The sequence below is a fragment of the Lutra lutra genome, chromosome 9 (assembly GCF_902655055.1).
Source record: "Lutra lutra chromosome 9, mLutLut1.2, whole genome shotgun sequence".
In the NCBI taxonomy this organism is placed as follows: Eukaryota; Metazoa; Chordata; class Mammalia; order Carnivora; family Mustelidae; genus Lutra; species Lutra lutra.
Window position 1 is genome coordinate 115,507,309 of NC_062286.1, and position 15,513 is coordinate 115,522,821.

The 15,513-nt window shown below is 53.9% G+C and overlaps 1 protein-coding gene across 3 annotated transcripts in view; it reads right to left on the reverse strand.

The window, feature by feature from the left end:
* Positions 1-1,681: 1,681 nt before the first annotated feature.
* LOC125108694 (tyrosine-protein phosphatase non-receptor type substrate 1-like) overlaps positions 1,682-15,513 on the reverse strand; it is a 40,386-nt gene continuing 26,554 nt past the window's right edge. For 2 of the 3 annotated variants that reach the window (XM_047744850.1, XM_047744849.1), the window contains exons 6-9: positions 15,323-15,430; positions 12,379-12,403; positions 6,136-6,187; positions 1,682-4,219 (exon numbers count right to left, since the gene is read on the reverse strand). In XM_047744850.1, coding sequence (XP_047600806.1) covers positions 3,965-4,219; positions 6,136-6,187; positions 12,379-12,403; positions 15,323-15,430 — 440 coding nt within the window. In that variant the 3' untranslated portion in view covers positions 1,682-3,964. The remainder of the gene's footprint in view (positions 4,220-6,135; positions 6,188-12,378; positions 12,404-15,322; positions 15,431-15,513) is intronic. The other variant, XM_047744851.1, reaches the window with a different exon arrangement.

Consider the following 15,513-nt stretch of genomic DNA (forward strand, 5'->3'; position numbering starts at 1 on the left):
GCGGGCAGGAAGAGGGTCACTTGGCTTCCATCAACTTTCATTCTGCCTGCCAACCTGCAGCCCTGGAGATCTGGGCCGTGGAGGAGGCGGGGCCCAGGTGCTGCATGAAATACACCCCCCAAGTCTCCTTGCCCGGACACGCCGTCCATCATCCCCCACCCTCCCAGAAAACTCGAGGCACTTCCTCGCCCACGCAGCCTGGATGCTTGCCTTGAACACCCGATCCTGGCCAGCAGCACACAGATTTCCCAGGTTGGGCCCCGAGGGAGGCTGAGGGCTGAGCTCTCTGTCAGTTCTCCGGCCTGGCCTGCAAGGCAGGTGACTTCCCTGAGCCCGGCGGGAGGCTCCTTTGCCTTGGATGCTTTAGATCTCTGATCACGGATCAGGCTCGGGGATGGTCCCACGTAGGCTTGCGCACCCAAGTACAAGTCCCAACTCGACTGCAGGTTTGTTGCGTGAGCTCGGCCTGGTGCCCCGAGTCTCCCGTTCCTCCACCTTCCTTCCCTGCTAAATGGGCACAGCCCCTGCTATCTGGCCGCTATGAGAAGTGAACGAGGCGGTAGGATGTGTTGAGGAAGAGCCAGACTCTGGGTTCAAAGCCTCGCTCTGCCAGGGGACTCTGGGGCAAGGTCTTAGCTTCTCTGGACCTCAGTTTACTCATCCACAAAATAGGTATGACAAGAGCTCCCCCTCATCTGGGGGCTGGGGAGACTAAATGAGGTAACAACTGGGAGGCACCGGCGTGTTTCTCCCCATCTGACCTGGCCAGTGTCAACACGAGAGCCCTCAATTCTCGACTCAGGGGTTAGAAGCTGCCCACTGAGGTCGCACAGCTGGAGCCTGCGTCTCAGCGACAGCCCTTGTCAGCTGTGTGACCCTGCGTAAATTCTACCTCTTCCTTGTGCCTTCCCTATTCATGAGATCAGGAATATTTCCTACCTCCATTGTGAGGACTGAAGCTCAGCAAGGTCACATTCTGACACGCGCTAAGCCACACTTGTTAATATCACATGACCGTCATTATCTAATTGTCATTAATATTATGAGTATTCCCATGGAGAAGAGGTAAGGAAGCCAACATTTACAGGAGCATTATATGCTAGCACTTGCCAGGAATCATCTGGCGAGGATATTCTAGGCCGAGCACTGGACTTCTGCATTCGGTCAGTCAAGGGGAAGTGAGGTTCCCAGAGGGTGACCCACTTGTGCAAGATCCCACCAGTGGGGAGGGGCGGGTAGTCCCAGCTGTGCAACGCCTAGGGCAGGAAGGAAGGACCAACACTTAGTGAAGGCCTGCCACGCACCAGGCATGGGGCTCGGCAGTCCCGGCCCCCTTCAATCTGCACAGGAACCCTGGCTAAGGGCACGACTGTCCCCATTGTGTTGACAACACGGTGAGTCTGAGTCTCCGGGAGGAGGCGAGCTGTGTGCACTCTGCAGAGTGGCAGAGCTGGGATTCAAACACGGTTCTGTTGGAATAAGGCTTATGCAGGTGTTTGGCATAACCTTCTGCTGACTCCTCCAAGCCAGGGGAAACAAAGTCTTTGTGTCTAGAAAACCCAAGAGAGAGACCCAAACCCTGCGGTCTCCAAGCCCCAGGGCCACACGCCAGCCTCTCCCTGGCTCCCAGGGACAGGGGGCTTACACGCGTCAAGACAAAGCCACTCAACATCCAGAAGGGTCGTTGTTACCCAGAAATCTTTATTACAAAAATATTTTGCAAGCCAAAAAGTTTAAGTTGCAACTATATACAAAATGGGGCCTGTTTCCTTCCTAGCAGTCTTAAAATAAACTCCCGAAACCACGCTCCTTCTGCAGTGTTGTTTCGACCTCTTCCTTTTCCTGGGGTTCAATACACAAGGTACGGGAATCTCCAGGCTGCCAGGCCGGAGCTAAAGCCGCACAACTTTCTTGGCCTCATTCCCTTACTCCCCTTCCAAAATTCAAAATAAAATAAAATGAAAATGGCACCAAGAAAACATTCTCTTAAGATTCTGTGTGCATGTGTGTGTGTGCACACGTGCGCACGCTCAACACATGTGTCTTCTCTGGGCAGAAGCGAGGGAGACTAAGGTTTACAAGCCAACCTTTCGGAATTTGGAAGCGGCCCGATCCAGGTGGCTGGGCCACTGTGCTCCCAGATGCCGCAGAGAAACTTCGGCTCATAGGGCCAAAACTGCCCACGTGGCCTGCTGGCTCAGCCGATTCCTGGATGCCGCCACGTAAAGCGCCAAATCACTGTCCCCAGAGAACTGGGTCCGAACTGAGCTCCCTGTGTTCCACGTGTGGGACCTGCTGATGGGCAAGGTGCCTCAGCTTCTTGTTCCGATGCCTGGGACCCCTGGGGCATCGAGTGGCTGGACCCAGGGGTACAGGAAAGAGGAACCTCTCAGCTCGCAGAGTCGGTCGCTTATATGTGAAGACTGAATAAACAGGGATTGCCATACGTGCTGGCCCTGGGCTTAGCCAGGCCCCCACTCCCCACTGGAAGGGTTGGGGGGGGTCAGGGGTAATAAGTCACAGCCTCTGCCCAACCTCCTGGCTGTCTTGGATTTATTCCAGTTTGATCCTGAAAGCGTTTGAGAGCAGAAATAGAAGATTCCGCTAGCAGGGGTCAGCTCAGAGAGCTGGAAAAGGGGGCAGTCACTAACGGGTGGGGAGGTAGCCAGGCATAGCTTCCCTCCCCTGCATGGCATCCAGTGCCTGTGGGATGGCAGGGAGTGGGGGTGGGGTAGGCATCTTTCCTCTCTCCCTCTCGCCCTGTGAAGGACAAAGCCTGGAGAATTACTGGGCAGGTTTGGGCTTAGCACACTGGGGGCACGGAAGGCAGCAGTACCGGCCACGTGGCTCGGCTGAGAGCACGGCCACTTTCGTCCTGGAGAGTGAAGGCTAAGCGTCTCCACGGAGCAGCCACACCACAACCTTCCTCCCCATCCTCGGGGCCTGGGTCGTGCAGGAACTCGGTTTCTGCTGTAAGAGGATCCCTCCAGGACCACCAAGCGGTAAACCTTAGATCACACGAGACCCAACAGGGGACTTCAACACATGACAAAGAGCCAAGATAACGTTGCTGTCGTTTTAAGAAAAAAAACAAAACGGAACACCACAGATCAAATTTTCTAACACCTCAGTTTCAAGATTGCACATTTCACATTTCTCAATAATTTACAGGCGTCCACAGCGAGATGTTGCTGAGTTAGTGCTAGCTGGAGGAAGCAAGCTCAGGTCTAGAAAGGAGAGGAGGGGCCACGTGTTGCGTCACGGCTGGGATGATGGGTCCTCAAGGAGTCTCGGAGGGCCACCAGGAGGAGAAGGGTTTTGTTACGCAGTCCTTGGTGGTGGTGGTGGTTGCATGGGAGTTCCTTGGAGGGTCCTCCCCTCCCCCAGGGCCTCTGCCTCCATCAGTCCAGTGATGGGGAGGCTAGGACGTTGGCAGCAATCTCACCAAGTCTTGGGATGCGGGTCCCAGAGGTTTCTTTTTTTTTCCCCCCAGCTTCTCCATGGATGGGGTGGTTTGATCTAAAGGGAACATTTTCCCCAAGCCCCAGATGGGTGGTGGTGAAAGGAGGTGCGGTTTTCTCCTCCTCACCCTGGAAGATCAGGCTGCAGAACATCAAGGGGGTTAGTCAGGGTCTCCAAGACCATGACCAAGACCCACATGTCGTTGGAGATAAGCATGAGGGTTCCTGGATGCCTGGCGGCTCTGGCTAGTTCCCAGATCGGTCCCCCGGCTGGCCCGGCACCATCGGCCTCCATGTGTGGTGATGTTGGGAGGACGGTGGCTGCCCTGGAAATGCTGGAGAGCCAAGTGGGTCGGGGAAACAAGAACCAGCCTCATCCTGGGGTCCCGGGGCCTGTGCCATCCTGGCCCTCTGGGAACTGGGCTGGCTGTCCCCATCACAGCTGTCCCACATGGGACAGGAAGGCTCGCGAGGACAGACCCTAGAGACGACCATGGTCCCATTCACTTCCTCTGGACCTGGACGCTGGCGTACTCCGAGTAGGACGGCTCGGGCTTGGGGGCTGGCTGCTTGGGGGCCCGGTTGAGGTGGACCATGTCCAGGTCCGCGTAGGTGAGGTTGTCCTCAGGCGCAGGCGGTGGGCCGGTCTGAATGCTGGCATACTCTGTGTGGTTGTTGGGCTCGGCGGCCCGAGGAGCAGGCTTCTTCCCCTTGGGCAGGTTCAAGTCTGCATAGGTGATGTCATTGTTGTCCTGGATCTAAATGTGGTGGAGAGACGTTCATTCTGGGGCTCCCAGCCACTCATTGGCCTGTTGGCACCAAGGCTGGATGCTTCTGTCTCCCCTTGGGCCACACTGGCTCAGCCCTGAGTCATGCCCCACTCTTCTCTGGCCCGGGTTACCTACCTCCAGCTCTACCCTTCCAAGCCCTGCACAGCCTGAGGGAGCTTCCTGAACTCAGCCAGCCCGGTCACTTCACAGCCCTGCCTCAGTGTCCCTCCTCTTGAACCTCATCCTGCCTTTTCAGTGTTCCTTCCTCTGCCTGGTGTCAAACCCCTTTTTCCTCATCATGAAACCTAATCCGCCTCACACGTTCCAGCACAAGCAGCGCTTTATCCTAAGACCCTGCCCTCGGCGGGCTCTAGGGCTACCGCCCTGTGCCTCCTCAACTCATGACGGCACCCACTCCCCACGACAGACTCTGTCTGGGGGTCGGAGTAGACGCCGACCCACAGTGGGTGGACACAGTCATTCACTTACTGGTATCATCAACACATATTACTATGAATTAGAATGCAGGAACCAAGGCCGGCATTGAAGAAGCCCAATCAGTGTTGAAAGGATGGATGGATGGATGGATGGACGGACAGACAGCAATTTCAGCCTCACTCAGGGTGAAGCTGGGATCTGGGAGACAGAGAAGAGCAGCGCATGGGAACGAGCCCCCAAGGAGCAGATGCACTAAGAGGCCTAGGGTTTGAGTCTCACTTGGGCTATCTCTAGTTGAGAGACTTCAGGCAATTCACTTAAACTCTTTGGGCCTCGGTTTCCCCATCTGTAGAGCAGGGATACAACCGTATTTCCAGGGTCTCTGTGAGGATCACATATGATCCCTCAGGTAAAGCTCTTAGGAGAGAGCCTGGCACCTATCAAGTGACACACGTATGTTCGATAAACGTTAGCCATCATCGGCCACCTAGCCAACCTGAAGGTCTCCCACATGCTCGTCTTGCCATGCACAACAGCCGCCTTCAAATCACTCATCGTGCATTACCAGCTCTGCTCCCTCCGCACCCCTGCCCCGACCGTAGAAGCAGAGGGGGCGACGGCAGCCACTGGTTGTCGGTGCACAGTGATGACTGCAGAGCTCGACCTCCGAGGGCTTGGAGGCTCCATGCTGCCGCACAGAGCCCCTTCTCTAGGCCCCACTCAGCCCGTTGTTGAATTACTTACCCATTTTACAAGTGAAGCAACTGAGACCCAGAAAGGTTAAATACTTGGGTCAAAGTCACACAGCTGGAAAGGATCCAAAGTCTGTTGGACTCCAGCTGTGGTCACACCACCCCGCCCTTGGGGCTGACCGGGTCAGGAGAGCAGGCCGCGGTGTTCAGGGCTAGAAATGGTGCGCTTTTACCAGCCCTGACTCTGAACCACAGATTGTGTCTGAAGTGATGACAACAGCCAGGGGAAATGTCGAGGACAGCTGGTACTCCCTTGCTCTTGGGTTCAGGGCAGGGCCTGTCTCATTTCAAGAGGCGGAGAAGCCCTCTGCCTCCAAGGTCTGACAGCATCAGCCAGCAAGAAGCAGGGCTAGGCTTCTCAGAATCAGGCCAACCATGTTGCCCACGCCACTGCATCAGCAGTTTTGAGGAGAAAGCGCCAGAAAGGGAGTACGCCCTTGCACGAGGCATTTAGTAAGCAAACCGCGGACAGTGCCCCCTGGAGTTGTACAGTGGGTGTGCTGGGTCAGGGAGATTGTGATTCTCTCCTGGCTGGGGCACAGGGAGAGTGTTAACAGAGGACGAGGGGGACATTAGGAATGTCAGGCTCCCCAACTCTCCCCCCGCCACCCCCTGCCCCGTTCTGGGGAAGGAGTCTTAATTTAGAACAGGAGCTGCAACTCTGGTTGAGGGGAAGGAAATCACACCATCGAGATTCCCGGAAGGGCATCTCACCAAGGACTGTACCTGGGTTATTTCTCTGGTGTTCTTCTCGGGCTCATGCAACCTAAAAAGGAAAGAGACGCACAGATAAAAATATCCTCCCTATCTCAAGTGCTCATGCAAATCGGTAAGAATAACATTTTCGTTCCATTTCCCATATGGGTGGAGCAAGTCACAACAGAAACACAGGGTTTATCAAATGTTTGGACGGAAGGGTCAGTCTTACTGAGAAGGAATTCTAAGCAATGCACTTATCTTTTTTTTTCCGCCCCCCAAACCTACATTTTCCAGCAAGGATTTTAAAAAGTTAAAATACTGGGTGCTGGGGAAGGTATGGTGAAACAGACACATTCATACATTGCTGGTGGGAAGGGCAAACCCATATAAGCCTGCTGGGAGGCAGCTTGGCAAAATTGAGAGCTTGGAAGGTGTCCTCATCTTTTGACTCATAAGTGTGCATTTTGGGGGGGGGATTCAAAATATAGAAAAAGCGTTAGGCGTGGAGGCATTTGTCACAGAGCAGGACAGGGAGGAAGGTTTATATGTTACAGCTCTGCCAACTGGGACTGGCTTAGGAAATTAGGATAGGTTCATAGATAAAGATTTAAAAGGCTTATGAGGGTTTTTTTTTTTTTTATTACAAATGATTACCTTAAAGTGATAAGTGAAAAGGCAACATTCTCTGTGGTTTGATCTCGATTCTAAAAATGTATGGATAACACGGAAGGAAACATAGTAAAAATGCTAACAGCAGTGGTCTTTGGGAGGATTTTTTTTTCCTCCCTTTTCGTTCCCATATTTCCTACACGTTCTATATTCTACACATCTAGGTCTTAGCATTAAAAAAAAGAAAAGAAAAGAAAAGAGAAGGTACAGTGTCCTGGTTAGTCAAAGGAGCTGTTCATGCACTTGATTCTGTAATTGGAGGCCGTGACTTGGCTCACTGCAGGGTCATGGTCAAGGTGGTGAGCACACCGGAGCCACGGTTTTACGGGAGTTGTGTAAATTCTCAGGCCGGCAACTCTGGGGATGTGAGCCTGGATAATGTCAGAAATGAGCAATGGGGCTTGGCAGCAGGGTTATTAATGGATTTGGCACGAGATCTTGGCTCTGAGAGCAGTTCTGGGACATGACAAGCCCCACGTGGCCACAGAAAGAGCCCTCCGGGAGCAGGGACACCGGCTGCTAAGGAAGATCACAAATCTCTATCCACACCCCTTCCAAGCCTCCCCACGACCTCTGGTTCAAGTAAAACCCATCACCCATCAACCCATTGTAAGCCCCGTGTGCTCTGGCCCTTGTGAGACTGCCCCAGGCCCTTTCACTGCCTGACCTTATTTACCCACATATCCACCCACCGAGTATTTCACAATGGCTACTCAATGAGACGTACTTTGCGTCAACAACAGCCTGGAAAGCCGCTCTCAACCACTTTTCCTCTTGGTTAACTTGTGCTTTCTTTAAGACTTAACCATGGTGTCACTCTCCTGGGAGAGCTTCTCTGACAGCGCTGGGCTGGCTGGGCTGCCCCTCCAGGATACCTTCAAGCCTCCTTGGTTATTTTCCCGTCTGCCTCCTGCCTGCCTGCCTGCCATGCTTGGTCAGCACGTGGGTAGAGGTGCGTAAAAGTGACTTGGAATGAAGACATTCAGACTGCCCCAGGGCCTTTGCACAGGCAGCCCTCCTTGCATCTTCATTTGTTTCACTGCTTCTCTTTCCTCGGATTCTATTTCAAATAGTCCTTTCTTGGGGAAACCTTCACCGGACTTCAAATTCCATTCTCAGAACACTGGGTTCCTCTCTTTTCAGAGCAATGTTGCAGATGAGACGCAATTATCCATTTTGTTGTGTCTCTCTTTTATCTCTGAGAATGGCACTGCTCTAACCCATACTTGGGCTCAGGCTAAAGAAATGGAAATCATCCCTGATTCTCTTGTCCTCCTTTACAAACCACGTTAGCCCATCTCAATGCTTGTGGACTCTGCTTCCAAAATCCTTCTCAAACTCAGCTACTCAAGTCTCCTCCACCACCATCCCAGCTCCCTAGGTTCCTGGAGAGCCTCCTCCTTGGTGTCGCTGCTTCTGTTCCTGCCCCTCGGCATGCCATTCTCCACATGGAAACGGTATAGGTGAGGTCATGTCATTTTCTGCTCAAAACCCTTAACCCCTTGTCACCGCACAGTGAAATCCATCTCCGTATTCAGAATGGCACGCCTGCGCGGTTGGTCCCAGCTCAGTGCTCTAGTCTCCCATTTCTTCCCCTCGCCCCATCCAGCCCAGCTGCCCTGGCCTCCTCCGTGTTCCATGAACTTGTCCAACTGCTCCTGCCTTGGGGTCTTGGCACTGGCTGTTTCCTCTGCCTGGCCCACTCTTGTCCCAGATATTCCCGTGGCGAGAGCCTTCCTGCCCTTCAGCTACCTTCTGAATGTCACCTCTGGACACCAGCTTTCCCTGACTGCCCGCTGCAGCCCACACCCTGCTCTGCTCCCTGCCTAGCTCTGTTTTATCCAGCCAGCACCTGTATGACATTGTGTATTAACCTCCCACCCAGCTTGTTTGGTGACCTCCCTCCTGATGGATCGTGGGCTCCACACTAGAGCCCTGACACCCAGTAACGGGCTGGGGCACTGTCAGCACACCCTAAGTATTTGTTAAACAAAGGAATGAATGAATGAATGAATGAATGAACATTGAATCAAAAGGGCCACGAGACTAGGATGAGTGTCTTTTTTTTTTGCTCTCCTTCAAACCCCCCCAGCTTAAGACCAGGCGCTGAGCTGGGCTCAATTCAGATGAATAAATGAAAGAATCAGAGAAGCCCTAAGTATTCCAAGAATAAACGCAGTGAATGTCCGACAAGTGAACAAACGGCCGACTGAATGAACCCCAGGGCCCAATTAAGGGAGCAGAGACCTATTTTTCTCCCACCTGAGCCAGGGAAGGTTACAGACAATGTTCTACCGGTATGTCCCTAACCCGGGGAGTTAGAGACACCCAGTCCTCCACCAGCCCTGAGACCTGAAAGGCCCCCTGAGCTCAACGCGGCGGCACCCACCCTCAGCACTCTCCCAAAGGTGCTCGGTTGTTATCCACACCGGCCTTTCCTGGAAAGTGCCCGATCCCAGCCGGCTGCCTGAAGTTGGCCGCTGCATGGGAACCACCATCCCCGCTCACCAGCTAGCGCTTCGGTTTAGGGAGATGAAAGGGAGCAAGCAATCTCACGGCTCCCTTGGTAGGTTCACACTGGAAAAATAAAACATAGGCGGAAAATGGTTGGCTTCTCTGGGGAAGAAAAAGTAGGCAGTGGGAGGCATGAGAGCAGTGAGCAGCAGCAACGGGCTCCTGTGCAAGGGAAATCTGGGCTGGAGCCCGAGTTCTGGCACTTGCCGGTTGTGGGGCCTTGGGAACGTCACGTGACTTCTCTGAGCCTCAGTTTCCTCCGCATACACTGTGACAAGAATAACCTTCCAGAACAGGGGTTCTCAAAGTCTGGGTTGGAAGCGGCAGCATCAGCACCACCTGGGAACTTGTTAGAAACGCAAACCCTGCATCAGAAACTCTAGTGGGGAGAGGGGGAGGCCCCCAGGAATCTGTGTTTTAACAAGCCATCCAGGAGATTCTGCTGCACGCTCTGAGTTTGAGAAGCTCTGTTCAATGAACATGGGGCGAGAGTAATTCAGAGGGTTTATGCTATAATTAAAATTACTGTTGGGCCACTAGAGGAAAAGTCAGAGATCGGTTCCCGGGATGCAGGAAGTGCCTGATGGATGGATGTTAGCTGCTGACGCCGTCGTTACTATTACGGACACTGTCCCTTCCTTTCGGGAACTTATGGTCTAATTGGGAAGTTAAGAGAAGCAAACAACAATGACAACGACAAAAACAAAATAAAAAAGAACGATCCTCCCGTATCTGCGGCCAGGAAGGCACTGAGAAGGAGAGTTTTAGAGATTCGGAAGGGGAAGAGATTGGGGATTGGGGCCATGGTTTGGGATGGCTTTCTTTCATTCCTCGTGCATTTGGTTCATTCCACAAATCTTAACCGAGCACCTGTTCCGTTCCAGGCACAGTGCCAGGTTCAGCAGAACCTGAGGGAAAGGCTCCCTGCCCTTAACGGGGGTGGTGGTGGGTGTGAGAAGGTTGGGGGGTGAGTTCCAGCCTAGGGCAGGTCCAGAGGCAGCTGGGATACACTGTGGTTGTCAGTGCAGGGGCACCAGGAGAAGTGCCAGGATGGGACCCTGTCCCTGGGGGGGTGTGTGTGTGTGTGGGTAATGTCTTTGCTGAGCCCAGGGGAAGGGCGGGAGACAAGCAGGTGAAAGGAGGGGTGCCCATTTGAGCTTCCGTGTCACACAACTCCAAGGGGCACTGTTGGCAGAGCCCATGGTGACTGCTGCCCCCTGGCAGGGCGGAAACCCTGAGTGGTGCAGGAGCACATCTCAGGGAGAGAGGCCGGCACGTGAGGGCTGGGAGGAGAGTGAGGACACAGCATGTGGGAGGCTGTGAAGGGCGTGCAGCGTGGCTGAGTCACGGAGTGTGAAGGTTGGGGAGTAGCTGGAAGGGAAACGGTCCAAGTCAGTGGGGGCCAGACCGAGAGGGGCCTGAGGGCCTCAGGTGCGTGGCTGGACACTGTCGAGGGCTGTGGAAGCCACCGAAGGTTTCCAGGCAAAGGATAGAAGTCAAGATTTGGAGTGTCTGGGTGGCTCTCTCGGTTAAACGTCCGCCTTTGGCTCAGGTCATGATCTCAGGGTCCTGGGATCAAGCCCCGCACCACTGGGTTCCCTGCTCAGTGGACAGCCTGCTTCTCTCTCTCTCTGCCTCTCCCCCCACTCCCACCGCTCATGCTCTCTCAAATAAATAAAATCTTCAAAAACAAAACAAAAAAAGAAGTGAAGTCTTGCCCTTGGAAAAAAGAGTGTACTTGGCGTACACATACACACGGCACTCCCACTGCCCCCAACCTGGGGACTGTGCTTGAGTCTGTAATCCATCAGCAAGCCCTCTTGACTTTACATCCAGCATTTGCCCCTTCCTCCGCCATCCCATCCCATGGTCCAGGCCACGAACACAGGCTTGGACCCCTGCGGCAGCCTCCTCTGGGCCTCCCTGCCCCCTCCCTCACCTCCCACAGCTTGCTCCCCACACGCCGCTCACGGTAGTCCTTTTAAACTACAAGTCAGATCGTCTCCCTCCTATAGCTCCTCGTCCCACTGGGAGTCAGCCTGGACCACTGGCCTCCACTCCAGAACCTTAGTTCCTACTCTGCAGTTCTGAAATCCACAAAGCTCTTAAAAAAAAAAAGAAAGAAAAAAGAAAAAAAAAGGGAAAGATCTGCACAACCCATTTGTTAGCAAAACCTGACCTGAACCAACATGAAGCTATTTATGGCTTTTATTTATGGCCCATGCGGGGCGTGTCTGTGCAATTTATCTGTTGTTTCCAGGCAGGTCCATTCAAGTGGTAGATTATGGGGTTCTGGATCTCTCCGCTGGGGGCAAATATCGGGGGCTTTCCTTTAAAAGCTGGGAAGTCTGAATTAGTCACAACCTGGCTGCATGGCCTTGGGCTGAGACCATGGACCTGCATCTCCCTGGCCTCATCTCCTGCCCTTCCCATTCCTTCTGTCCCAGCACGCAGGCCTCCTCCTCTTGGCCTCCCGCCTTGGCCGTGCTCGCTCTCTTGCCCAGCAGACACATCCCCCTTCACAGCTCCTTGGCTCAGTCCCTGTTCACGTCCTCTCTTCAGCAGAGGCCCCGTCCCCTGACTAAGCTAGTCAGTCAGTCTCCGTCCCCCTGCTTTTTAGCAGACCCTCGGCTGCTGGGTCAGGGGTGGTGGCGGGGGCAGACCGGTTTCTACCCTACCTGTCCCGGCATTCCCAGGGCCACCGGCACCCAGGCCCGCAACACACACAGAATGACAGAAAGGAGGTGCAAATTTCGCAACTGGATAGGGGCTGCGTGTGGGGACGGCAGCTTTCCACCACCATCCGAACTGGACTGGCTGAGGGTCTCACTGTCTGCGGATGGCAGACAGGACATCAGAGCCTCCGCGTGCCGAAGAAATCCCTTCAAATCCCCTCGCTCTAGACAATTATTAAACACGGACCTGGCAGAGCTGCTTACACAGGAGAGAAATAGCAAGGCTGTCCCACATGGGAATGGGGGTCAGTGGGCGTGGATGGTACTTCACAGTTTGTGGGGGGCTGTCAACCGACCACCCACCCAATACAGAGCCCTCCTCGCCCAGCAGTGCACTTACCTTGTAGAAGAAGTGGAGCCCTTGGCTGAAAGAGAAAAACCCAAACCAGTTATTTAACCTAGAAACACACTGTTCTTATGTAACTTTTCGTGGGTGGGGGAGGGGGGAGTGCAAAGGTTTGCCTCCAGGGAGGTTGTGAGGAATTGTTGAAATCACCTCCTCTGAACCATAGGAATCCCCCATGGCCACTCCAGCGGGATGGTCCAGTATCTTCCATCAGGGGTACCAGTGGTCTGGGCCTTCCCACTTTCCCATCTCTGGGGATTGCCGAGGCCCGATCCCCAAGCAGCCTTCAGTCCAGGAGGGGTCGACTGCCCTGCGTCTGTCTGGCCTCACTTCCATTCGCCAGGTACCTTACCTGAGACCCTGTAGGAGCCTGGATCCCCGTCAGGACCCTTCACTGCTGAGGATCAGATTTTAGCAGAGTGAGAGTTGGGGGAGCGGGTGCAAATCCCACGTCTGCCCCCAACTCACTCGCTGTATGACCTTGGCTGGGTCACGTGCCCTCTCTGAGCTTGGATTTCAGCTCTCCAGCTCCCAGGGCTGGGCTGGACATCCATTTATTTTCATGTCACTACGTCACAAAAAAGGATCTTAGGCGGGAAGAGAGGATCCATCTGGTTCAGAGAATTTAAACCTATGATAAGGAGCATCCCACAGAGAAGCTGCTGGGATTTGACCACTAACTGACCCCCCATCCCACTGTAAAATTGTAATTAAGCAGCAACCTGTACACCTTTGCAGAAGTCACACTTTGCCAGGCTAGAGCCTTCCATAACACAAAAATTCTCCCTGCCAGGTGAGTGCCTGGTGCTGGGGCAGGTAGTGGGTTTTTAGGTGAGCCGGTAGCCTTGGGAAGGCTGCATCTCAGCATCCACCATCTGAATGGAAGCTGATGGGCTGCAGAGTGCTGGGACACCAATCACCAACCATTTCAGACCAGAGACACTGGGTGGTTCCCTAGGGTCACACAGCTGGTAAGCAGTAGAGCTGAAATCAGGACATTTTATCACCAGTATTGAGGTAGAGGATGGGCAAACCCCTCTAGGGACCAATGAGGAGGGAAGGGTCATCTCATTAAGGCAGAGATGATATGCAGAGTGGTTCTCAGACGTGGTCCCTGGAGACGGACCACATTTGAATCTTGGCTCCACCTCTTAGCAGCTGTGAAGCCCTGGGCAAATTTTATAGCCTCTCCACGCCTCAGTCTGTGCCTCTGTAAAAGCGGGTTAATAAAACCACCGCAGAGGCTTGTGGTGAGAACAATGCGTGGCACGTCAGAGCGCTAGTTGTCACTGTCACGAGGGCCTGCATGTGAGAGCTAGGGTCTGAGCACAACTGACCCATCCTTTGAGGGCTGGGTGGCCTTCAGCAGTATCTGCAGCTCTCCAAGCCCCATCCCTCTTCGGGGCCCAAGCCCACAGTAAGGAGGGTGCATATGCCTGGCATGGTGGCCAGGGACAAACCCAGAGGGGCTGGGATTTCACTCACGGCCACCATGAATGCCCTCTGATGGGCGGGCCTGTCACCCTCGGCGGGTGGGGGAGCCTGCTTCTCTGCCCTTCCTGTGTGAAGTGAAGGCTTGGACATTAGGGGAAAACCACCGGGTAGATTACCTAACAGAAACCTCTTCCAGAATCCAAAAGGTGGGCCGGACTCCAGCCCTCCTGAATGGGGGTGGCTAAGCCTCAGCCAGTACTCACAGCCGAGTCCTGCCAGCCAGTCCAGGAGGGAGGGAAGCTTGGGGAGCAGAGAGGAGGGGTGCAGAGACGTGTGACTGATGAACACCATGCCCATCGGAGCCCAGCCCCGGGGTCAGGCTGCAGAAAGGCAGCTCAGGACAGCACTTAGCGATCTGTAGCATATGGTGGGTCACAAACAGCATTTTAACGGGAATTTAGTATAGAATCTGACAGAAAAGAAAATACCAGAGTTCCAATTTTATCTACAGGAGTGTGGTGTGCTCCGAGTGGAGACATGAAATGTGTTTCTGTAACTCGTAGTCAAATAAGTTTCAGAAACACCGGCTTAAAATTGTCTCCTCCAAGAGTGGCAAAGAGAGCATATATTTTCTGAGGTCTGAGAATGTTATTTTACGTGAGCTCATCGGTGTTTCGTAACTCTCCTCCGAGGGAGGCACTGCTATACCCATTTTACAGATGCAGAAACTGAGGCTCACAGAGGCCAATGCGATTGTTTAGAATCTAGAACAAGGCTGTGAAACCCTGGTTTGCCTGATTCTGAAGTCAGAGGCCTTGCCACAGCACCTCCACACACAAATGAGGGCACGACATCCCAGATCTGCCCTTCGACCCTCCTGTTGCACAGTCAAAGGCTGTGTGCCTTGCCGCTGTGACAACAGTTTTCCAGGAAGGCGGCTCCTGTTTCTGGGCTCACATACAATACTGACAACAGGAGCTAACGTTTACTGAGTACCTGCTGTGTTCCAGGCACTCCCTGAACGTTTTACATGACATGGCCCACTTAATCTTTCCCAACAGTCTTGGAGGAGGCGTTGGTATGATCCCCACCTCCTCTAGCTTCCCGCCTAGAGGCTGGGCATGTACCTGGATGGGTAAGAGGAAAGAAGACGTTGCTGGGGTTCCTAGCAAATAATGTTTCCTTCCTGAGACCCCCTTCGCGTCCTGGCATCTCCCTGCTTCCCAATTTGGTAGTGGTCCTGGGAGGATGGGAAGCCTGGAGCAGTGACAACTATCTTGCGATCACAAGGTGAGATGGAGGGAGGGACCCACGTGGTGGTGGTGGGGTGGGAGGAGGAGGTGCTGGGCCAGCCTTGACACTGTTACCGCTGGGCTTCTTGTGGAAGCAACTGGACTCCCTCATGGCTCAAGCTATGTTAGCCCAGAGCGCCTTCATGGCCTCTCCTTCTGGGAAGGACAGCCCAGGGGCCAGCTCTTGGGGAGGAAGAAGAGAATGCACGTACCTTTCTTCTGTCGGATCCGGAGGAGGTAGAGGGCTGCGATCAGCAGAGCCACCAGCAAGGCACAAACCACGCCCACCACAATGAAGATGCTCCGGCTGTCATTATTGTCTAGGGACCACACGGAACAGAGGCTTCACGTATGCAAATTAAAAACAGTGAAACTTAATACCCACCACCCCTTTCACCACTAG